The sequence below is a fragment of the Semicossyphus pulcher genome, unplaced genomic scaffold, assembly GCF_022749685.1.
Source record: "Semicossyphus pulcher isolate SPU_LCO1_2020_fin unplaced genomic scaffold, fSemPul1.0.p SCAF_8, whole genome shotgun sequence".
NCBI classification, from domain to species: domain Eukaryota; kingdom Metazoa; phylum Chordata; class Actinopteri; order Labriformes; family Labridae; genus Semicossyphus; species Semicossyphus pulcher.
The window spans coordinates 11158774-11182337 of record NW_027211759.1 but is presented as its reverse complement, the minus strand read 5'-3'; the positions used below and the strand labels follow the sequence as shown (position 1 = coordinate 11182337).

Genomic DNA, 23564 nt, shown 5'->3' with positions numbered 1-23564 from the left:
AAAAGCTCTACATAAAGTTCATAGTAGTACATAGTTTATCATAATAGAACCAAATCAGATTGATATTACCAAAAGTTTATCAAACTCAAATTATTTAAATGTATTCTGTGTACTAACAGGAGAAATGAACATTAGAATTTACACACAGATCATCTGTGTGAACATCCCTGAGTGGCAGCTGGAGCAGGCGGGGCTGCACACTGCATGCTGTGCTTATAAACCTCTGGTCGCTCTCCCTCTCCTGATTTCCAGCAAGAACAGTCCCTTTGCTCTGCAGGCCTGGTAAGTTTGATGATGATAATCAGTGTGGTTTTCTTCTAACTCAGCGTTGTTTATGTAATGATAGTACTTACCTGTGGGAATTGTAGATGATTTTTATTCACAGTTGAGCAGATCATTTCTGGCATTAATGACGGCTAAAGTTGTGTTTGGCTCCATACATTATTAGATGTGATGTCAAGGCTCCTTAACAAGACTTAAACTAAATCAGCTGGTTTGTTTTGGGAACACATGCTCTAAATTTAAAAGACTACAACATATTACATAGACAGATGTGTGATATACTTCGCTCACTCCTCTGCTCCTCCTAGGAAAAATATTTCACATTTGATTTACTCACTACAATAACACTTGTCTCAAAGTTATCCTTTCAAAGGTTGCAAGGGAATTATTGTAATACTTATAAGAAAAGCTAAAGCATGAAAAAAACTAAAGCAGATAATTAGCTTAGCTAATGGCTATTAAAATGACTGTAGAGGATGTTGAAATATCTCTTCTCATTATATATAAATGCACAGACTTTGGAGGCATCCTGAAAATGTTATTGTACAAAAGGAACATTTTACATTTTGCAGTGCAAAAAATGTCGCTAAACTTGCAATAAAGTCAATAAACAAAAGTTCCTTTCAGTGGAGAGTCATGTAGTTAAGTGTAATTTAGTATACTATTAAACTAGGATTGGAAATGAAAGGCACTGCATCCAACACGAAACAGTATCAAGACAGCAGAACCTTTATTGCTCTAACAGGAGATATAAGTGACAATGTGACAAAGCAGAAAAATTCTGCACTCTGTTGCTGTGTGCTTCTACAGCTCAGCGGCTCCAAACCCCCTTACCCTGCACACTTAACACTTGAATCTGCTCTATCGTTAATGCTCTAATTTGACATTAGCGTCCGTTACTCATACACTGAGCAGACGTCTGGCTGTGGAAAAGTTGTTTGCCGTGGTTGACATGCCAAGTCAGACTCCTATTCCTTAGATGGTATTGAAGATAAGAGCTCGACCGCAAGGGGTTTGGGTGTGCGAGTTTATGACCACCGACACATCTCTCTCTGGTGACTGGAAATGAGTTTGGGTTTCAAGAGCATCCTCCCCTCTTCTCGATTACTGAAATCAAGATACATTTGCGCCATGAGAGTGAATTTACAGTAAATGTTTGTGCACAAAGCCTTACAACAACAAATCATAGAAGAAGAGTTCAATGATTTGTATTTCATGTGTTCAACGCACAGGACTTTTTAAATAGTCCAAAAGCCAATGTTAAAGAGTTGCTAATGAACAGATGCATCTTTGTACTAATAAAGTTTTGTGTTTTGACAGAGAGGGAGGCTGTCTGCTCTCTAGTTGTACGGGTGGGACACTTAAAGCAGTAGAAGAAATGGTTTTCCACATTAGCAAGAGGCCTTAATGAAGTCATTCATAAGCAATCAGTCTGCCATCAAGTCTACTAAGATGTAAGGAGATTTAACTTTTCTTACATCAATACTCAAAGCAATTTTTATGTACAGCTGTTCCTATTGAGCTGCTGAAATGTCTTCTATTATAAAATCAGCTTCTCACAGCCTCCCAGCAGCGTTATGTAAAGGCGATTAATCACAGTCACAGTGGAAATAGGTTATTCTTGGATTGTCACTTTGTACAGCAGCAGGTATTTCCTAGAGTAAACCATGCTCCCTGTCCACGGGCTGAGGCCTTGCCAAGATGGGACACCACGACTAACACTGGCTGTGTACTTCCTTAAAAGGAGGCCGAGTTCAGCATCTCCGCTGACGGGATGCAGAACAGGGAGTGCACGTAGCTGCATCTGTTTCCATTGAGTGTACAGTCAAGGAGGAAACTACATCCGGATTGCAGTACACTTTTGTTGACTGTAGTTGGTGTCATTGACAAAATATAGCAAGCAAGCAACAATTTTTCTCCTTTTTTAAGGTCCACCTGCCACATGATGATGAACTACTGTGATTTTGCTTCTCAAAACAAAGCTGAGCTGCAGAGCTCCGAGTGGAGAGCTGCAGAGCCCGTGTGATTGTCCTGTTGAGCCTGTTGTTCAGTCTTCATAAAGAGGATAAGATGCTTTCTAACCCACACTTTACCAGTGGATGGTTATCACCAGCTACACAACACACACTCCCTTCCAACCAAACTGTACACAAACATTTTAATGGGCAGCAGAAAAGGTCAACACAGCAGCATGTTGTGGCTTTTTAACTGTGTGGAATTTGTGTCCTGGTCAGAGACTTTTTCATACGTGACCATGTTTGGTCATGTGGAGTAAGCAGCTGTTGGTTCTTGATTGATTGCAAACGCCTCTTAGGCAACAGTTAGCGTGTATAAGCACTTTCTCTATCTTTTAACAGGAACCTTGTCTGACTTTGGGATCTAGAGTTAAACATGAATATCTTGTACAAGTAGCTGCTGTTATTCAGAGCAACGACGTATCAGTATAATATATCAGTATGTCAAATGTGACGGATGTGCAGTATTAGATTAACAAATAAACAATTAAGGTTACCCTCACTCTTCTATGCATGTTTAGATAAACAGCTTTGCTGCTATGGGAACATTTTCACCGAAGGTCAAAGAGAGCTGTCGGTCTTCAGAAAATATTTTACTTCTGGTTACCTCTGAATATGTCTACATGCTCTAGCTTAGTTATCAGGTTTAATATGAGCTATATCTTGCTTCTATGTGTATTTGTATGATTAGGATAGGTGCATAGCCTGGCAGTGTGTACAGAATTAGTCCTGTAACATTAAAGGTGTTTTGATGCCAGAAATTGTGTCATTTATGGAGCTGTTCAACATTATGGGAAATAAGCTACTTTATAGAAGAGCTAAGAGGTGTTAGCATAGCGTTTGGAAGTAGGTTGGAAACAGCTAGCCCGGCCATGTCCATACTTAAAAAACAGACCTACCATCAATATAACAGCTCAATAATTTCGATGGTATATCTTTTCTTGATTCATACACTATTTAAAATGTAAAAACAACAATTAATGGTTTTCACAGGGGGTTAAATATTTTTTTAAAAAGGAGGCTGGAGAAGTACCAGTACTTCACTGTAAGTTTCCTTTCCTGTTTGTGTATACATTAAAATAAGAAAATGAGATACATGGTAAACCTTACATAGATGTATTGGAAGCCATATTTTTTTTTACTTTGGATAAAGCCAGGCTAGCTGTTTAGCTAAGCTAAGCTAATCACCTCATGGCTCTTGCTCACAGACAGCAGAATCAATTCCTTTAAAAGCCGTATTGTGCCATAGTTTTCTTCTGTATATGAACTTCTAATTAAAGCTAAGACAACACGCTGTGAAAGGCTTACATTAAAATGTTGCAGACATTTGACAGAACATGCAAACACAACTTTTTTGTCAAACTACTTGTCAAATCCAAGCCAGGCAATGAGACGCAGCCAGCAGAAAGCCAGAGTTGTTCCCCTGTCACAGCCTGTCTACTCTTGTGACAGTTGCGTTGTTGCAACACAATAATGAATATTCATGAGCGGTGTCTGGCGAGTGTTAGGCACAGAACTCAGTTAGCATGTAGAGGTAGAGAGAAGGAGGCGCTGCAACAGCTTTCGATACTGAGCCTTCCACAATGAGGGAGCGCATGCAGACAAATGTGTTACAGATGGTTGACTTAGAAACTTGGCACTTGTCATGTGAGAATGATCTGTGAACTTTATTTCACTTTATGTCAGAAATTTGAATTAAAATGCCAATACAATCAGTGCTATATCTAAGATGGACTATGCAACATATTTTGGATTATTTCAGCGTTAGAGCAGGAATATTTCCCCTCAAATTCACCCTTTTAATCCAGACAAATCACCTGTCTGGTGACTGATGGGACAGCTTTTATGGGGAACTCTCAAGTGAGACAGTATCTATAACCTGTGTGTGTCTCTGTGTATGAGCACCCACATTTGTGAACAAAGTGGGGGGTTGAAAGACTTTCGAGTCAAGCTGTCGGAGTGCGGGGTTTTTACTCTTTAGAATAGCAGAACTTCAGCGACCCCGCTGGACCCGGGCCAATCCAAACAAGCCTGAAGTCTCTGACATGTCTCTGAGCTGTTAGCCTGCAGCTCAGTCTGTCTCTGTGTGCTCCACAGAGTCCATAATACATCAGCTCTGGGATCAAAAACAGACCAGCCTTTGTGTGCAGACTTTAATTGGTCCCATATAAACAGCTGTGAGGAAGTGATGGATAGCTGTGTGTGTCATGTTTGACTAAAGATGTGAGGTCTTCACACACCCGTCGATTAGAGCTGAAAAGCATGACTTTAAATGCATGATTAATGATTTTATAAGAAATAAGGGTGGTCAAAATGTTGAGGTCTGACTGTTGCGGTCATTACGATCTCACATGCATAAGACTGTAGGACACAAAGGATGACTGGTGTTGGCTTAGTGTTGCACATACTGTACAGGAGAGCAGGCATCACATAGCAGGAATACCTCCTTCAGTCACTTAATGATGAGCAATATGAAGGATGCAGAGGAGGATGGTGAGTTACACCTGTATTCTACTACACTGGTGCTACTGGTGCCAACATGAAAATATTCTCAAAGACTTTTATATCATCTGTAGAGAGTAGTATCAAATTATCATCATCTTGCAGGGTAAGTTTAGCTTGTTTTTGCAGCTGCTGTATGTACGGCACAGAACGACAATGTTAACATGCTGCTGTTTAGCAGGTATGCAAATTGACAAGAGGTTGGAACAAGAAAAGAGCTAAAGCAAACGCTAAGTTATCAGCTTATGCTAGTGCTTGCTAGTTAGCAAGGTGCATCTGCAATTCACATTAACTGTGTAACCAGCCTTGAGAGCATAAACTTATTAGGAATATGTTTAAAATGAATCGTGTTCCCGTTTTGTCCTTTTCCAGGAAAGCTCTTGACTCTCTTGTTACACATGTAGTGGGTGCTTAAGAAGAAGGCCTCTTCTGATTCAGTTTGTAAACCTCTCTGACTGTATATGGTGTCGCCCATTGTAAAAACTAAACTGTTATATCCTTGTGTCCTGTTATGACCGCCCGCTCACTGTTGGTGGGCTCCTCCTCAGATCTGAAGCTGTAGATCTCTAAATAAAGGGATGATACTTATGTGGCTCTCTTTATGACCTCATATGATGGAGATTAAACTGAGCTGCTCTGGACCTTTCAGGACATAAATACATTGGATGTAAGCCATATCAAAGTGAGGAGAAAATCAGCTCTCTGTGGCGCACAATACATGTAAAGAGGTTTGATACAATAGACATCCAGGAATTAAACCATGCTGCTTGAGAGATATGATACAGTTCATCTCACTGAGTCTTAAGTAGAACAGTTTTCTTAATCACTGCTAGTTTGTGTGTTTTAGGGACTGCATTGCAGCAGATACTGCCTTAATCACACCTTTCCTTATCATGATGCAACACTGATATTCTCCAACTGTGATAATTTGGGATTCTAATACAGCAAATTGTAAGTCTGAAAAAGGAATTCTTCTATTTTTTCACATTTTTGTTGCCTTTATCTTCTGGAAGGGATATAACCACTAACTTCACAGTTGTATGTGTTGGCTGGAGTAACTGCCAGACTTTCCAACAGACTTTAACAAGATGGTTAAAAGATGGTTGATAAGTTGGTAAGTGTTCTGCTTCTAAGAGATATGATATGATGAAGGGTTTTTGTAGGCTTTGGTTTTGTATTGGATCCTAAAGCTTGAGGTGTTAACAGGGCTCGAAAAAGTTTTAAGGGCTATAAAGTTACCACACCCAAGTCTATACACTCTATTTATACAGATTATATCTATAAACACTCAGGATTATCTATAGCCAGAAGGAGTTTGCAGCTGGACACTTTGCACAGGGTGATTAGTGGGTAAGCTTTGAGACATTATCCTTACCAGAGCAGACAAAAACACTGTTTTATATCATCTTATTTTAGATCCACTGCTTGTCAGTTAACTTCTGTAGATGCACACTGGGTTGTAGATAATGTACTTTGGCCGCCGTATACCAGAATAATAATCTATAATGCAGCATCTGCACATTTAAGATGAACGCTCCATCATGTCTGATGTCAGAGGGATGTCACAGAGTTTCAGCAGAGCTTTGTCCAATCTCTTCTATTCAAATAAAGCTGAGATGGGGATGCCCAGAGGATGAATGGGCCTCCATCTCCATTCAGAAAAGGACATTTGGCAGTTAGAGTAAAATTATGTTGGATGAAACACATACATGATTTTTGAAAATACTTATATAGGGAGCATGTTTGTCAGCATGAGTGCAGAAAAGGAAATAGAGTAATTTGGTTGCCACCCTCGGCCCTTCGCTGCGTGTCATTCCCACTCTCTCTTTCCCTGTTTCTGACACTATCTACTGTCCTCTCTCTCTCTCTCAATAAAAGGCTTAAAAGGCCAAAAGGATAAGTAAGATAAATAAAAGCATAGCATGCTCCAGGTCAATATGACACAAATCACATTTTAACAAATTCTATTATGTGCTACGTATAAAATGTTTTTAAGAAGAAACTAATTTCCTGAACCCTCAATGCTTGTGATGCAACTAAAGACACAACATCTTTAAATAGTCTGGTTTACTGGCAGAATAGTAGATATACATTAATAGGAGTTATTGATTTTTTAAGAAGGGAGTCTTGAATGAATAAAAAAAACATATTTAAGAAAATAATCAGGCTAAAACCAGCAAGGAAACAACTAAGGGAAACAGTTTGTGAGAGTCTGGAGTCAGAGATCAGGGAGGGAAAGTGAGACAGAGGGAGAGGGCAGGAGTCAGGTTGAGGAGGAGGAGGAGGGAGGCTGAAGGAGAAGCAGAGGAGGAGAGGAGCGCTGAGGCAGGCTTTGCCTTTTCTGGTAGTTAAAGTGGCCGAAAGAACAAGCAGGAATTCTTAGTGCTGCAGACGGGCTGAGATATAAACCAGACTGTAGAAGTTGATGTATGAAGAGAGGGGAGACGCCGCTGTTCATGGACTCAGCTACTGCTAAGGTACTGTAAACCATCAGGGGAAATGTAGTTCTTTATGTTTCTGTCTATGCCATGAAGCTGTGTTGGGTGGTCCACCTTTACTGCGGTGGGTTTACTGATGTGGAGCTCATTTATGGATACATTTTTATTTAATTAACCTGATTAATGGTTTATACTTTGTTTCAAACCTACCAAAGCTGTGAAATTAACATGATGATGAAATGAGATTCATCCCATGGTTGTATGATCATACTCTAAAAAATGTGCCATGCACTGCAGCAATTAGGAGATTTTCAAAGCATGCGTTTCTCCTGGAGAAACAGTCGTTCCAAGTATGTAGAAACTAATCCAAGAGTGACTGAATGTGGCACAAATGATCCAACATCGCAACCGTGTCTTTCAGTGAGAAAGAGAGGAGAACCTTTTGGGCATCATGGACGATGACTTTGACCGCCGCATGGAGCTGAGGAGGCAGAGGAGAGAGCAGATGCGCCTCGATACTGACAAGTGAGTGAGCCCTATTTGAACACATAAACATATGTGGAAAAAAACACAGATTTATGGACATTCAACGTTTTGCTAGTTGAATTTAGAAAATAAATGACATAGTGTAGATTGTACTAACTTTAAAGGATATCACCTCTTAAGTTTTGTCCGTTTGCCAGGCTGACTCACAGCTTCAGTGCAGCGTATCTGATCATCAGGAGCTTACATTCCCCCACTTTTACTTCTATAAACTACATGTGCAGTTGTTGACAAAGCTCTGAGACACCAGCTGTTCACGGGGAAGCCCCTTCTACACTGTAGAGCGATGAACCATTATAAAGGCTTTCAAGATTTTTCTCCTCAGAATGACTTCTAATGATCCACAACTCATGCAAACTCTTGAGTTTCTGTGTATTTGTGAATGTGACTATCTTTGGGTTTATGCCTGTGCAGAGCAGAGCAGAGCAGACAGGACTTGGATGGTGTTCAGGCGATGACGGCTCAATGATCTCAGCCGCCTTTTTCCTCTCATCAGGGAGTCAGTCGGCTGTGCTGCTGTTTGGATTTGTCTCTCGCTCTCTGTCGCCCCCCTCTCTCCCTCCCTGCGCTCAGATAAATATTACAGTGCTGTTAAAGACTTATTGCTGACATCCTCTCTAGAAGTTAAATGTTTGCTCATGAGTGTTATTTTAAAGGTTTGACTGTTTAGACTGTATCACACAGCATAATAAGAGAAATAGGAAACAATCTGCGCTCATATAAAGTGTGAGGGAATGCAGAATATGAGCAATATCCTGTTTGACCTCACAGTTCATACATGTAGCTAAACATTTTGACTAAAAGATTAGCAGGATAACTTATTTTGTGGACATCATCAAGTGTTTTCTCTGTTGCCAAAGCTTGATATATCTTATTCCTCTCTGCCATACACCTCCACTGTTGTTTAAAAACTATGACCATGTTCCTTCCGATGAACATGGCTACTGTAGTTTCTATTTAATCCTACACACTCTTTCCTGGGGTTGTAAAGACTCACTCTAGCGTCAAATGTTTATTGTTTCCCCCGCTGAAATAATGCCCATCACATAGATTTTTCTTACTCCTGTTTGAGTTGTGTTCGATGACCAGCTTTTTATACAAAATGACGATTAACATTTACATCTTTGGAACAAATGGTCTTTAAGGCTGACAGAGACACATCACATTAAACTTCAAGGGCGTCCAATTAGTCAAGGTGTTTGTGCTATAAAACCCATTGCAGCTCAGGATAATTTCTTCCAACTCACAGGGTACTGCCTGTCCTATCTGATGTCTTATCAGTGTTCCAGTGGAAAAATAGGCGTTCCTGGCAAATTTTTCTCACAGTCCAGCGCCCAGCCCCGCCAGCAGTGCCAGCCCAGCCTGCCCTGCCTTATTCTGCCTCTCAGCTCCTCTCTGCGAGGAAACGCTGCAGACGCTGGAATGTTTTTGCCTGACATTTTTACTCCAGCTCAAGATAGCCTCCTCTGAATACCTTAGTTTTTGATTGCTCTACTTTTTTTGCCTCATCATTAGCCGAGAAGCTCTCGTCATATTTCCGTCAACATTTATGTTTCTCGTCTTCTGGTGGTCCAGAAGATTAACAGCAGGCCTTTAACTTACCTCCTGGATGATTCCTCAGGTGGCCCATGCTGTTAGCAAGAACCTCTGCCTCAGGATTTGTTGGATTTCCGCCTAGTCTGAGTGTTTGTTTTTGTTTTAAAGACAGACAGACTTCCCATCAGCGCTTCCTCTTACAACATCTGTAAATCATTGTGTTGGAGATTCAGGAAGACAAGAGAGAAATAATACCCGTACTTTATCAATGAGCCGTGTCAAGCCCTCTCTCTGAGCCTCATAAAGCCTGGTCATGCTCTGAAAGAAACATCCCAGAAGAATTCACTGGTAGATGAATCAGGATGTGAGTGAGATGGGAAAGACAGGAGAGTAAATAAAGGTTTAGTCCTCATTATTATTTAGTCCTTTTCCAGGTTATTCTCCCAGCACTATCTGGGTCTCTGATGAAATTTGATTTCCTTTGGGTACTCTGGATTTCTTTAATGTGACATTTAGACCTCAGACAGATGCAAGAATGTGTTGCATGTTTTAGTCTGTTTCCCTTCTGTTGTGGCATCTCCCATCATCATCTGTGTCTTACAAGTAGGGATAGACCGATTATCGGTCGGGCCGATTATCGGCCCTGATATTCGGCATTTTGACGCATATCGGCATCGGCCTTTTTTATTTATTTTATTTATTCTATTTTTTTTAATCCGATGGCCGATAAGAGATCCATTTAAAACTGGGTTATTTTGGCTCTGATGCAGCCGCGCCTCTCTGTCTGCAGTCACTACTCTGTCTCCAACCTTGTCCCACCCACAGCACTGATTGGTTACACGCAGAGCCATGGCACGGGTAACAGCCAATCAGCAGCCAAAGCTGTGCATGCAGAGTGCTCACACACACGGCGGAGAGGAGAAAAAATTAATTCCCATGCAAATTTTATTTAACTTTGTTTTATTTACTTTATAAAACTTCAGGAAGTTATTTATTTATTTATTTAAATTTTCAGTTAACTTTATAAGAGATGCTGCTGACCCTGGGAACTCCCTGCGCTTTTTGTTTGTTTGTTTAATAAACATATGCTTAAAGGCATTTAAACAAAGTTAAGTGTTGGAGTTTGTATTATTCAAAATTTTGACGCCAATATTTTCACTTTTACTGCAAATGAATATCGGCTCCAATTATCAGTTATCGGCCTCCTTGACTACTAATAATCGGTATCGGCCCTGAAAAAACCATATCGGTCTATCTCTACTTACAAAGTAATCTGAGTCAGCGTGGCTGATGTCAGTGGTTCACAACCTAAATGTGAGGGGTCATCAGATACTTACATCACACAACATAAGGTGCATAATTTGACCTCCACCAAGGGGGTTAAGGTTTTGTTCTTTGCCTGTTTGTTGACAAAGATTATAGAAAAACGTACTGGCCTGATTTACATTAAACTTGGTGGAGGGGTGTTTCGAGGAGAGATCTATTTAGCAGATCTGACTTATGAGCAATTATTCTTATTGCTTTGGAAATATATCCAAACATATGTAGTTGTTGCTCTGCCTGATTTGCAGAGCATAGAAGCCTGGACCGTTGGCTTTGGTGGAGGTATGCACTCTCCGAACACTCTTATAGTTGTTTGTGTACTTTTGTGCATCTAATTCCTCATAATTAATGAATTTAAATGTAATTCAAATGTTTTATCATTTTGTAGGCCTTTGTTAATACTAACAACCAGTGATTATCAAGTCTTCTAAACTAGAAATAACCCTCAGTGGAGTTTCAGAATGAACAAAAAGGGTTTTCATGTTGTGTTCTGTTTTGTTTAATGGCTATTTCATTCTGGAATAAATCAACAAACATACAATAACTACTATTCATTTGTCTGTACTATATGTGTAATGTTTTAGTGTGGGTGGTACCAACGATGACGATGAGGAGGAAGCTCGGGAGCGAAGGCGACGTGCAAGGGAGGAGAGGAAGAAGATGAGGGACGTGGAGGAGCCTGGAGCCTCTGATGTGATCAACACGAACAGGTAGAGTGTCGACAGAGCCTCTGGGTAGAATGCAGATATGTGTTACACTGTTTGATGGGAGAAACCAGGAAAACAAGAGACAAGATTAACAAGCTGGTCTGTTAACTGTAGTCCTAACAGTCCAGGCCTCACTCAAGTATCTGGAGATTTATCTTTGATTAAACTGGATTCTCAAGCTCTGCTGCTCTTAAGAACAAGTGTATAACCTTTTCTCACAGTGTAACAGAGACCGATTCCTCCACCACAACCAGCGCTGGAGGTGAAGATGACGACCAGGCTTTGCTGGACCGTCTGGCCAAGAGGGAGGAGCGCAGGCAGCAGAGGATGAAGGAGGCCATGGAGAGACAGAAGGAGCTGGACCCCACCGTGAGCACCACCAACGGCACCGACAGCACGCCGGAAGAGCCGTCATCCGTCGGCAGCAGGCAGGAACACACAGAGGAGGACGAGGAGGAAGAGAAGAAGGAGGAGGAACCGGCCCAAGAGGAGGTGGTAGAAACGGATACAAACTCCTGGAAGAAAGATGAGGAGGAGAAGGTAAAGTGGAAGATGTGGAAGAGTGTTTTTAGTCAATTTATCCATCTAAATGATGTTGTTGCTTCTCTTGACAGGAAACTGTTGAGGAGTCAAGAACAGCGAGCACAGGAAACGAGGTATCGCCTCCTATGTTAGATTTTTGCAAACTTCATTTGTGCAGAAATTAACACAAAACTAACTTCTTTTAAAGGAGATTGAAGAGGTGGCTGCACCAAAAGAAGAAGAAGAAGAAGAAGTTGAGCAGAAAGATGCAGAAGAAGAATCTGTGCCTGCTGTTGACGAGGGGGAAGAAACGAAGAGGAAAGAAGAAGAGGAGAGACAGCAAAAAGAAATGGAAGAAAAGCTGAGGATAGAAGAGGAGGAAAGGCAAAAAAAGGAAATGGAAGAAAAGCTCAAGAAAGAGGAGGAAGAAAGGCAGCTAAAGGAGGAGGAGGAGAGGAAGAAGAGGGAAGAGGAGGAGAAACAACAAAAGGAAACGGAAGAGATGCTGAGAAAAGAGGAAGAAGAAAAACAGAAACAGGAAATGCAGGAAAAAATGAAAAGAGAAGAGGAGGAAAAACAGAAAAGAGAAATGGAAGAGAGACAGAAGAAGGAGGAAGAGGAGAAGCTAAAAATGGAGATGGCGGAAAAGAAGAAAGAAGAGAAAGAAAAACGAATGAAAGAAATGGAGGAGAAGAAGAAAAAGGATGAGGAAGAAAAGCAGAAGAAGAAAGAGCTGGAGGAGAAGAAGAAGAAAGAGGAAGAGGAGAGACGGAAAAAGGAGGTGGAAGCAAAGAAGAAAGAGGAGGAGGAGAAGCGGAAAAAGGAGGCTGAAGAGAAGAAGAAAAAAGAGGAAGAGGAGAGGCGCAAGAAGAGAGAGGTGGAGGAGAAGAAGAAGAAAGAGGAGGTATGATGTGACTCATTTAATGTCGTGTATCTTTATCTGTGGGTTTAACAAACTCCTGATCTCATTATTTAAATCATTTTCTAACAGGAGGAGAAGCCCAAGAGATTCGGTTTCAAGGACAAGGTAAAACATAATCTGTTGTCTCTAATGCACTCTCCTAAAATATGGAAGATAAACTGGAACAAAGAAAGTTGTTTAATGTCTAACTTTTTTCCTTCCTTTACAAGAATGAACCAGCCAAACAGAACGGAGCTCTCTTTGAGAACAAACTTAAGAAAACAGAGAAGACATTGAGGTAAAGCTGACCAGGCCTCTCACTCCAACATGACACTTTGAACATAAACTTTTCAAACATTATTTCCCATTCGATGACAGATCCACCACTTGGTCCACCCTGAAACGTATCAAGAATTATTGGATTGATTTCCATGAAATGTATTACGGACATTCATGTTCCCCTGAGGGTGAATTGTAATACATTTGGTGAACCTAATTCTTATGATGATCGAGTGCAACCTACAGATTAGAGTTTGAACTTTGAGTTTTCCAGGCAATTAAATGTGGGGTTTACATTTTTTCTTTGACAAAGTATGTTGACATTTGAACTCCGCCCTCAGAAACTTTGCTTCCAAAATCTATAGACTGACATTGCTAGAAAAATAACATTATCGACTTACACAGAAGCACAACCTCTAGAGCGTAGACTCAATACAGAAGAGATTATTACTTCCATCACAATCTCGGATCCCATCGGCTGCAGTCTGAGACGACATAGCCTCTGGGGACACCGGTGAACGTGCCTGGCGGTAAGCGATAAACGACTCCCCGTCAAGACCGTTTTCTTGTGATCTACTTGTTATTAACGGGGTTTGCCTTCGCCAAAATTTCAACATCATGATGCAGATTTGTAAGAAGTAAAAAGTCAAGCTTTGTCAGGTCTGTCCTCAAGAGGAGAAGAAAACGTTTAAAAATGCTTGTTTGTTGAACGGAGGCCGGATCGATCTGATGCATTCGAGGAAGTCGGGAAATCTGAACGGCTTTCGTGACACAGCATCAAGGGAATTTATATCAAGTTAAATTTTAGATCTAGAACAGATTGTTAGCTGTTAGCATGCAGATGTCTGTTTACAGAGATTAATAAGAAGCTAAATCGTCGTCAGATGACGCTGATGGGAGCCCGGATGGCATTACGTTCCGCCTGCTTTTGCTCTCCTCACTGACTGTTTTTCCTGCATACGACGCAGCCCACTGATGCCTGTTTGGTCAATATTACTCGGACTACAAGCGTAGTACAAACATAAATCAAAACACTTGCCTTCCCGGAAATCCACGTCCCTGTAAATACAGATTACATCATGGTGTAACTCTGTTCCTCATGGGTTAAGACGTGGAGGTGGGAGAGTAACTTGGCCTGAACTACTTTTTGTTCGTATGCTGACTACACTGATAAACACAGTAAACATTATACATACATTATGACAATGATAGCATGCTGACATTCTGACTCATTTTCAACTTTATTTTGTGTGTTGTGTTTGTGTGAGCAGGGACAATGTTCCCTCCACCAAGGCGGATGACGCAGAGCGAAAGGAGGCCGAACGGAAGCTGCAGGAGCTGAAGCGCCGACGAAACGATGCAGAGAGCGAGGAGATCGAGAAGATGAAGCAGAAGCAGCAGGACGCAGAGGCCGAGCTGGAGGGGCTGAAGAGGAAGAGAGAGGAGAGGAGGAAGGTCATGGAGGAGGAGGAGAAGCAGAAGAAACAGGAGCAGGAGGAGAGGAAAGCCAAGGAACAGGCAAGGATGGACTGAAGCATACCAATGAAATATACTAACTAACTAATCAGAAGAGGAATCTGTTTGTAACCAGTGAAAAAAGCGTGCCATTTAATTTCTCTGTTTTATCAGGAGGAGAGGAAGAGGATGAAGGAGGAGATCGAGAAAAGGAGGGCGGAGGCTGCAGAGAAGAAGAAGCAGATGGAAGAGGAGGGGTCCACAAAACCCTCCTTTGCCATCAGTCCCAAAGGCTCCTCAAAGGTACGTTTTGGAGAAAAGAATCCGATATCTAAGAGTTTTTCTCCAGCATGAATAAGATAGTAACTTAATTATATCTGTATGTGACTGACTGACCGACTGAGGGAGTGACGGTCCTTTCACAGCCGTAGAGAGAGAGAGTTGCAATGGCAGATCATGGAGCATATTGGACCTCCACTGACGCGACTCTCTGTCTATACAGCTCTGGATACTTTGTTGGGGGAGTAGGCAGGGCTGCTCGTCCGCTGTCCTCACCTACGTCATCGGCCTCATAAGGACAGTCCTTGTAACACATTGCCCACAAAAGCGCACGTTGACCTGATGCGGTCAGCCACATACTAGGTTTTGACCTAGCCTTGTTATGAGTTAAAAATGATGCCAATACTGAGACTAATGTTGCTGTGAAGTTTATTATAACAAGCGTACTACCCCACACTACCTGTATTCAGTTAGCTTAGCCTAAAAACCTCAAATGGGCGAGAGAGCTAGCTTGGCCTTTTCCACCAACCAGCACCTCTGAAGCTTCCTTAGGGCCCGATCCGACAGGACGCGTTTTGCAGGCATAAAAAGCAGGGCGCACCGCACTGCCTTTTTGTGAAAGTAAACACCCGATCAGAGAGAGCGCGCTTTAGCAGCTGGGGGCGGCTTTTTTTCCCTACTGTTGTTAAGGCAACCACCGAATCATTAGCTGTCATTAACCTAACCGTTACATTGTAAACTGACAGAAGGCTCGCCTCTCCTTTCATCCGATTGGACAATGAGAAAAAACGCCCATGACGTCGGGCGCTTTTCTGCTTTGAGTTGAAGTTTTTTCAACTCGAGGCGCTCGGAGCGTTTCCTCAAAAACTTCCTCAAAGGCTCCGAGGAACAGTTCAGCATAAAGTTTTGAGACATTGTATAAAAAAACACTGATTCACCTTTTCCCTTTATGGTTTGGGGCTTAATTTAGTTTTTTTTTTTTCAATAGTTCCAATTACAATATCTGTTTTTAATTCTGATTAATTGCCGATATATTGTTAGTCGACAAGAATCTAAGAAAAAAAAGATGGCTAAATCTGGCGCCTGCTTTAGTCAAATATGGTCGTTTTCAAGACCCTGTCTGGCTGATTTTGTTGCTGGAGTATTTTTGGAGGAATGCTGAGAATTGTGTGTGTATAATTCATTTTGAACAGCAGCACTCAGTGTGTGTGTGTGTGTGTGTGTTTGTGTGTACTTGTACTAATGATGTTGTGGGGACTTGATTACACAATCACATTGAGGGTGATGACTTAGTTTTCGGTTTGGGTGTAGTTATGTTTAAAGTAAGAAAAGGGAGTGGGAGAGTTGTAGCTAGGATTAGGATTAGTTTAAGTTTACAGGCCATGGATGTAAGTAAATGTAATCTCCCCCGAAGTCATAAAATCAAGACTGTGTGTGTGAGCTGTGTGTGTCTTTTGTGTGTGTGTGTGTGTGTGTGTGTGTGTGTGTGTCCTGGCTGCCAGACAACCAAGCTCAGTAGTTCAGTCATTCAGACACAGTGTTCAAGTACAGAGAGACCTCTCCAGGGACGGACTGGTCTGCCTCCCGGTGAGGTTGTTTTGAAGAGAAAAAGGAAGTCGGGACATTTTGACCATGTCTGAATTTATTTGTGCAAATCACTGACAGACTGGTTATGTAACCTGAAACTCTGCTGGTTTGTTACAGATCGGGGCGAAGGCAGAATTCTTGAACAAATCAGCCCAGAAAAGGTGAGCCATCCAAGGTTACTTAAAGTCAAATAAAGATTGATGAGCCGAGCTAATGTCCCATGTGTTGGTCATTCACACAGCAGCACACCTAGAGTGTCTCACAGCCCAATCGTGTCCAAGATAGGAAACAGAATGGACCAGTACACTTCTGCCATCCAGGTGAGACTTAACAAATGTACTCAGTATCCTCAGACAGAGGCGGACAAATCACATCCTTCACTAAGTACCAAAAAAAATGTAGAAAACAACAAAATACGTGAAATTAATCGCAAATATGAAAGTAACGTAAAATGGAGATAAAAACGATTAAAAGTACTGAATTGATTTCCTCCTGCGATCCTCCGTCGATGCAGCAATGTTTGCCCATATCAAACTTAAATCCATCCTTTATTTCAACAGGGAAACAAAGAAGGCAAATCCCCAAAGTCTCCGATGGCAGATATTCCCACAGGAGGCACGCGGAGCATCAAGAGCATGTGGGAGAAAGGCAACGTGGGCAGCTCCTCTGAAAGTCCAGCCCCTGCAAACAAGGTGAGAGAAAGAGAGCGAGCACAGAGAGATTAACTGAAACAAGACAAGAGTGGCAAAGGTGTTTCTTCTCCCAGGATGTGGCTGGTATCAAAGGAGGTGTGACTGGACGAGTCAACAGTTGGATGGCAAAGCCTGCAGAGGCGGAGAAGACGGCGACACCTGCACCGGCACCTGCACCGGCACCGGCACCAGCACCGGCAGCAGCATCACCAGCAAAGCCAGCAGTAAGGCCTGATAAATCCCTGTCTTCCTCACACACGCACACACTATTGTAAATGAGACACCAGTGTTACATCAATCGAGTAATCCTTTGATACTCTGCACACGCAGATCATTTGCACATCAGCATCCCAGCCTTTTTTTGGCTGCCGCCTTTATATCTGAGCTGTAGTCGCCGTCTGGAGTGTAGTGACACCACATGGACAGTTTGCTCAACAACACCTCCTCTGTCTAGTATTTCTTTGTACATACTGGTTTTTTAATACATGAATTTAAGCCTTATTCTCTGGAAGATCATTGAATGGAAGAAGTATATTATTGCCATTGTCACAGACGGTCCGACAACAAAACAACCAGCAGAAGTTATGTGTCATCTGAATACCAACATGCCTCCCTGCACAGCCGTTTGTACACGCCTCTGCACACACATCAATCACTTATGGCCCCTAGGTAGGTATTCAAGATAATATTACAGTGTAGCGCAAGCATACAGCTTTTTAAAATAGTTTTGTATCTGATGCACGTAAGCCAAGAAAACATATTTCAACTCACTATGACTCTATAGCTTAAGTCTCCCCCAAGGTCATGTCCCTTCCCTTTTGTCACATACAGAAACGTTATTATAGAATCTTCCCAATATTTCACAACACTGACAAATCTAAGTAAGAAGACGCTGAACAATAAATGTCCTTTTTTAGAGCAGAATAAGAGAGGTCACTTGGTAGACACTGTGTCCTCATCTTTAAGAAGGACACCAGCTGCTGTTCCTACCAGGTCTTCTGGAGACATCGCACCATGTCAGCATGCTGGGGCACTGCGAGATGACGTGTGACATTGTTCTAGCATGAAATTTATGAGCGAGATATCTTTGGTGTCAAACGTCTTGGCCAGAGGCACAGTTATAGCCTCGGCGTCACTCTTACGGCAACACCCCCCTCTGATGGTGTGAAGTTGTACGGCAGTCTGTTGCATGCTTGTGACAGTATACTTTTGTATTTTAACTGTGGTGTTTCCTTCTTTTCTTCCTTTCTCTCCTCTCTGTATTTCCATCCGTTGTAGTTTTCTTCAAACTTTTCCTGCTGTTCTATGTCTGCTCTTCAAACTGGTAAAGGTGCTATTTTGCAAACATTTCAGCTTAGCTACCACAAACAATCAGAAACATAACAAATCAGTAATAACAATCTAGTAGTGTTATATAAAATATACTTTGGATTGTATTTGATAATTGGATTGGACGGGCATTACTGGGATTTTAACTGTGTAATTCAATGTATCACTCCATCTCATGTGTCTGTAGCTTATGCTTGATGGAATCACAGCTGTGCTAATATTGAATACAACAGCACGCCCTCCTGTGTGATATTGCTTAAATATCCCACAGGAGACAGTGTTGTTATACTAAATATCAGCACTATTGCTGATAATAGCAACCCCTGCAGTGGTGGCATGTTGCTTAAGTGCATCTACTACCCTTAAATATAACTTCAAGGTACAAGTGCACTTAGCATTTTTATTTGTGTGCTACATTATACTTTATACCAGAGGGAAATACTGTTTTTTTTTATCCACATGAGTTTTGCTTGTAGCAGAATGTTCCTACACTAATGTGTTGGTACCTCAGTAAAAGATGAGAGTACTTCTTCCACCACTGTATGGTACTAAAGGGGTCTTGGTTGGTCTCATTTGTCGCAGGATGTGAAACCAGGTGACATGGGTAACAAGCGTGGCATGTGGGAAACCAAGAAGGGCTCAGCACCTGGCAAGGTAACAAATACACACACAACTCTGCTGTGGAGGAGGGGGGAAAAATAATGATCAACTGCTTTATAGTGACACGTTACTGTTTGTTTCATTCAGTTTACCAGATAAACAGGTGTAAGAGGTAACCTTTGGAAATAATACTCAATGCATGTTTCACTGGCACAGAGTGATTGATCTTTGTGGTGTTTACACTGTTTAATGATGCTACAACACGTGTGTGTTTGGTGTTGCCAGACTTTTTTGGGACACTTTCCTTATATTTCGAGTCATAGCTCTGAAGCATGTTATATCTAATTAAATGTAACATTACCTACATTTTAATATGTTTTCTCAGTATTATTGATCAGTATATCTAAAAATTATAAATACAAATTTCAGCATCTTTGCTGATTATTGGGCTCCAATTTCTGTCAATCCAGTCTGGCAACACTGTTTGGGTTGTTTGTTTACATGTTTACGTTGTGAAATGACTTAACTGATTCAATATATTATTTTTACATATTTCTGTAAGGAGTTATTATGGGGGGATTTTCATTATCTTCTTTTTAATGAAAGGAGGCAGGAGGGTCTTTTATTATTATTTGTTGTATAATTTATCGTTCTTCTTTGTTACATTTTATTCTCTCTCATTTATAGTTGGCATTTGGAGTCAAGAGCAAGTTTACCACCAATGGTAAGTTTATTAAGTGACTGTAATGAAGGACATTTACTCAATGAATTTACTAAAGAACAATTCAGAATGTCTGAACTTGAGTATTTCACATTTTATTCGACCTTATATTTTTACCTATACTTATCATTGCGGACGTGCAAACACTGCTACATGTTAAACTAAAGTGTAAACCTTGACAATGTACAACATTAAAATGCTCCATATGTTTAATCAGTACTAATGATCAAATAATACATTATACAGTGATTTAACATCAAAGGGAGATATTTTGCTGCATAATGAGTACACTTAAATTAGACTATTTAAAGGAATAGTTTTACATTTAGGAAAAGATAATGAACTTTCTTCCAAAAGTTAGCAAGGAATGCTAAATATGAAGCAAACCCCAGCACTGAATTAGCGTAGCTTAGACTACAGGATGAAAACCTGGCTCTTCTCTATGGTTAAAATATTAACATCGTAAGCCGAGCTGACATTAAAACTTCATATTTACTTGTTAAATTTGTATAAAAACCAAAGTGTATGACTAATTAATGGTTTTATAGTGGGTTTTGTGCTGTACCAATTCTTGGCTGGGCGTACTGACTTCCTGAGGTCTCTGCCAGTTACCTGGCAATGTTGATTCTAGGTCAAAGCTAACAGCTAACTCGCTAAAGATAGCTCCATTTCTATATCAATCCTCTCATCTGTAAAAGTCATATTCCCAAACTGAATAGCTTTTGGTGAATTGAGTTGATAATTGTTAGACGCTGATGTGTCATTATATAGTGTTATTGTAGAGCTGAATACTTTCATCTAAATGTGCACATACTCCATGTTAAACCAGGGTTTATCTTGATCAGCCCTGTGGGAAGCAGAGTTTAGATGAAGTGTGTATGCCCTTCAAAACATTTTGTGGTTGAGGGGGGGGGGAGGCCACAACTGATTTATTGCCCCCTGTGGACTCATAACCACTACAACCCACCAGCCGTCCTTTGTGCCAGACTAGCTGTTCACTGTAAATCAAATCTGCTGCTGGAGATTTTTTGGCAGGGCTCAGCTTTGTAGGCACTGTGGTCTATATTTAAAAAAAACCCTCACCCTGACCTTGTTTCCCAGTATAAAGAACCTTCCAGACTCCTGGGATGGCTGTCGTGTCTTTGTGGTGCACTGTTCACCCGCTGCCACCTGGGCCGGCCAATGCCACGCAGGGTGTCGGCGAGCTGTTGAGCATACCAGAGTGCAGCTGCTTGATTTTCACATTACAACTGACTGCTGGGGAGGATTACTAACAGTTTAAGAAGCAAATCTTTCCCGATCATCAGGCTTATTCACTCAGTGCTGATGATAAAGAGCTCAAATCTACCCCTGAAGGCTGAAGGGTGATTTATAAGAGCAATAATCTTCCTGTTAGCATAAAAACAAGAGGTCTTTCTTCGTGTTCTTCACATTTCTTCCAACATCGAGCCCTCCAGCCTTGAGCCGTAGCGTGAACAATCGGCGTGGAAAAGTGTTTGTCGAGTGTCGGCGAACCTAAATAGCAATCCTTGTTTGTAACCTCCCCACTTCTTCATCAGAAATAGACGCTGAGGAATGGAGTAAAGGGCAAACGACAAAGTAAAAGCTTTCAATCAAACAGAGAAGTGGCCCGGATTTGTCTGTAGGGTGTTTGTCATTAGAACTTTCTACTGACACACAGCATGTACACAGCGAAGTATGTATGATAAAGCTTTGGTGAACAGCCCAAAGACTAATGTCCTTTAACACCTAATAAACTACGATGAGTTATGTTTTAAATGACTAATAGATCTTTACTGTTTGTCTCTCTCTATTAGCCGGCGTGAGACGCTAACCAGTGACATCCCTTTTAAATGAAGCCTTACCCGACCAAACTCAAGGCTCTGCTACTGTATGTGCTTCAGTTTACCTTCGACCTTTGAACCTGTATTTTTGAAGACTTCATACCCAAATACGGAAAAGACGAGGGACGAGGATCGGCAACATTAAAGAACTCCAGCATCTGCAACATTTCCAAAACCCCAGAGTATACAAAACCTAGTAAGGGTTTTCAGGACAAAGTACCACATGTTGAATCCTTCATAGATCGTGTAGTATATCTGTTTACCCAAGGTTAGTCTTTATACATTTCTGGTCTGCATACACCAATGTTATATTGTTTTTAACTGTTGGTCTTGCGCTTCTTGTTAAGTATCGTCATATAGCTTTTACGCAATCAAGTTTTGCTATCATACACAATCACTGCTTTTTAATTATGATATAAACTATTCTGACTGCATGTGATAACTGAGGCTGTTTGATGTCCATCTCACAGTTCACATTTGAGTGTAAGGCCTCTGATCTGGATGATGGGTGATTAGCATGTATATAGTGAAGTTAATTAATAAGTTGGTACCACTCTCTAAAAAGGCAGACTTTATAAAGGGTTCATAAATAGCAACCGACGGCTTCATAAGTCATTCATGAGAGCAGGTTTTTGGGTTACTACTCTTGTGGCTTTAGGGCAAATAAATCTCTCAACTGATGGATGCATTGCCATGACATTTGGTACAGGCGTTCGTGGTGCTCAGAGGATGAACCCTAATGACTTTGATGATCCCCTAACAGTTTATTTAGCGCCACCAGCAGGTCACAACCTTTACTTAACCAGTGAAATATCTCAAAATCTACGGGATGAAGAGTTTATACAGGCATTCATGATCCCCGAGGGCTGAATCACACTGATTTCAGCGATGCAGCGCCTCTTCATCTGTTTTTGAGCAAGATGTTTCGACAGTTGTTGAGTTGATTGCTATGATATTTAGCTCACACTTTCATGCTCTCCTCAGGATGAGCTGTAATGTCAATGGTCGTGCCCTGACCAGGCGATTGGTCAAAACATTATGACCAAATTATTGCTTAGTTTTAGTGCGAGTTAAAAAGTGTTACGTTAAATGCTAACAAACTGAAGAGGGTGAACGTTGTGTGTACTGTACCAGCTAAACATCAACATGTTAACATTTGTTATTGCGAGCATGTTAGCAAGCTGATGTTAGCGTTTAGCTAAAGCACAGCCAGCCTCACAGAGTAGCTAGCATGGTTGTAAACTCTCACATGTTAGCTCATACCTCAAACTTTGCAGAGCATCCAGACCGAAGGTAATTTATCCACAGTTACAACTGCAAGCTGGATGTTTTATTTTAGACAAAACAAGCTCTTCATTAATGACTTATCAATATTTACAACTGCAGATTTGATTGCTTCGTGAACACCTTATAAAAAGTTGCCTTATTATAAAGAGGTACCCAAAAGTCCATGACCTCACACCAGCAGGTATTATCCATTGAAGATGCTGCGTAGAACTACAGAGGAACACAGTATGCAAGCAAATGAACATTTCTCTTAACTAAGGTTTGCTACATTTTTTTCAGTTTTAAATCACATTTTTAGAAAATATAAACACCAACAAATACGTTTGCAAGAAAGTATACACTGTAACAACTACTTAGTGACCAAATGCAATGCTATTTATCAAGCAGGTAGCCATCTTGCTTCTATCATCTAACATCAGTTTACAATGCCTGTAATTAAATTGTACCCTGGTGTTCCACATGAGCTGAATCCTGCCTAAATGTTATTTTTCAGTATTATTGAGGTGGTTTGCTTTGTTTGGATGTTGTTCAATTGTTTTTCTTGCTTCAGCAATAAAAAAAGAGAAAAAAAAATTAACAGCTCTGTTGTTTTGATGTCACTTTGACAAATGTCACGTCGTGTCCTTCCTAACTACTACTACTAAATTATGAAGTGTTGAAACCTGAGCGGCTGCTGAAAGCTTGAGTGGCTATATGGACATTTTACCAGGGCAGGAATATAC

At 41.0% G+C, this 23564-nt stretch overlaps 2 protein-coding genes across 5 annotated transcripts in view; both read left to right on the top strand.

Annotated features, from left to right (window-relative positions):
- The window catches only part of pthlhb (parathyroid hormone-like hormone b), a 117882-nt gene that overhangs the window by 91975 nt on the left and 2343 nt on the right, over positions 1–23564 (top strand). The gene's annotated exons all lie outside the window — the stretch shown is intronic.
- LOC138612584 (caldesmon-like) lies at positions 253–23397 on the top strand. Of its 4 annotated transcripts, XR_011309713.1 has the most exons (18): positions 7056–7276; positions 7659–7762; positions 11224–11349; positions 11568–11886; positions 11961–12002; positions 12077–12772; positions 12860–12895; positions 13000–13067; positions 14320–14566; positions 14678–14806; positions 16487–16530; positions 16611–16689; positions 16930–17061; positions 17136–17285; positions 18973–19044; positions 19138–19162; positions 19678–19714; positions 21529–23397. XR_011309713.1 is itself a non-coding variant. In XM_069685925.1 (17 exons), the coding sequence occupies exons 2-17, from the start codon at positions 7689–7691 to the stop codon at positions 21543–21545; spliced, it is 2268 nt and encodes a 755-aa protein (XP_069542026.1). In that variant the 5' UTR covers positions 253–282; positions 7659–7688; the 3' UTR covers positions 21546–23397. The 4 variants fall into 4 exon arrangements, 3 of the variants coding, with proteins under 3 accessions (XP_069542026.1, XP_069542027.1, XP_069542025.1); XM_069685925.1 differs by lacking the exons at positions 7056–7276; positions 19138–19162 and adding an exon at positions 253–282; XM_069685926.1 differs by lacking the exon at positions 19138–19162 and having other exon boundaries at positions 12077–12683; positions 12870–12895.

Excerpts from the sequence above, each read along its gene's own strand:
- LOC138612584 (XM_069685925.1), top strand. The coding sequence starts at position 7,689 with ATGGACGATGACTTTGACCGCCGCATGGAGCTGAGGAGGCAGAGGAGA. Across the intron at positions 11,350-11,567 it reads GATGTGATCAACACGAACAG|TGTAACAGAGACCGATTCCT; the intron begins GTAGAGTGTCGA and ends CTTTTCTCACAG. Across the intron at positions 12,773-12,859 it reads AGAAGAAGAAGAAAGAGGAG|GAGGAGAAGCCCAAGAGATT; the intron begins GTATGATGTGAC and ends ATTTTCTAACAG.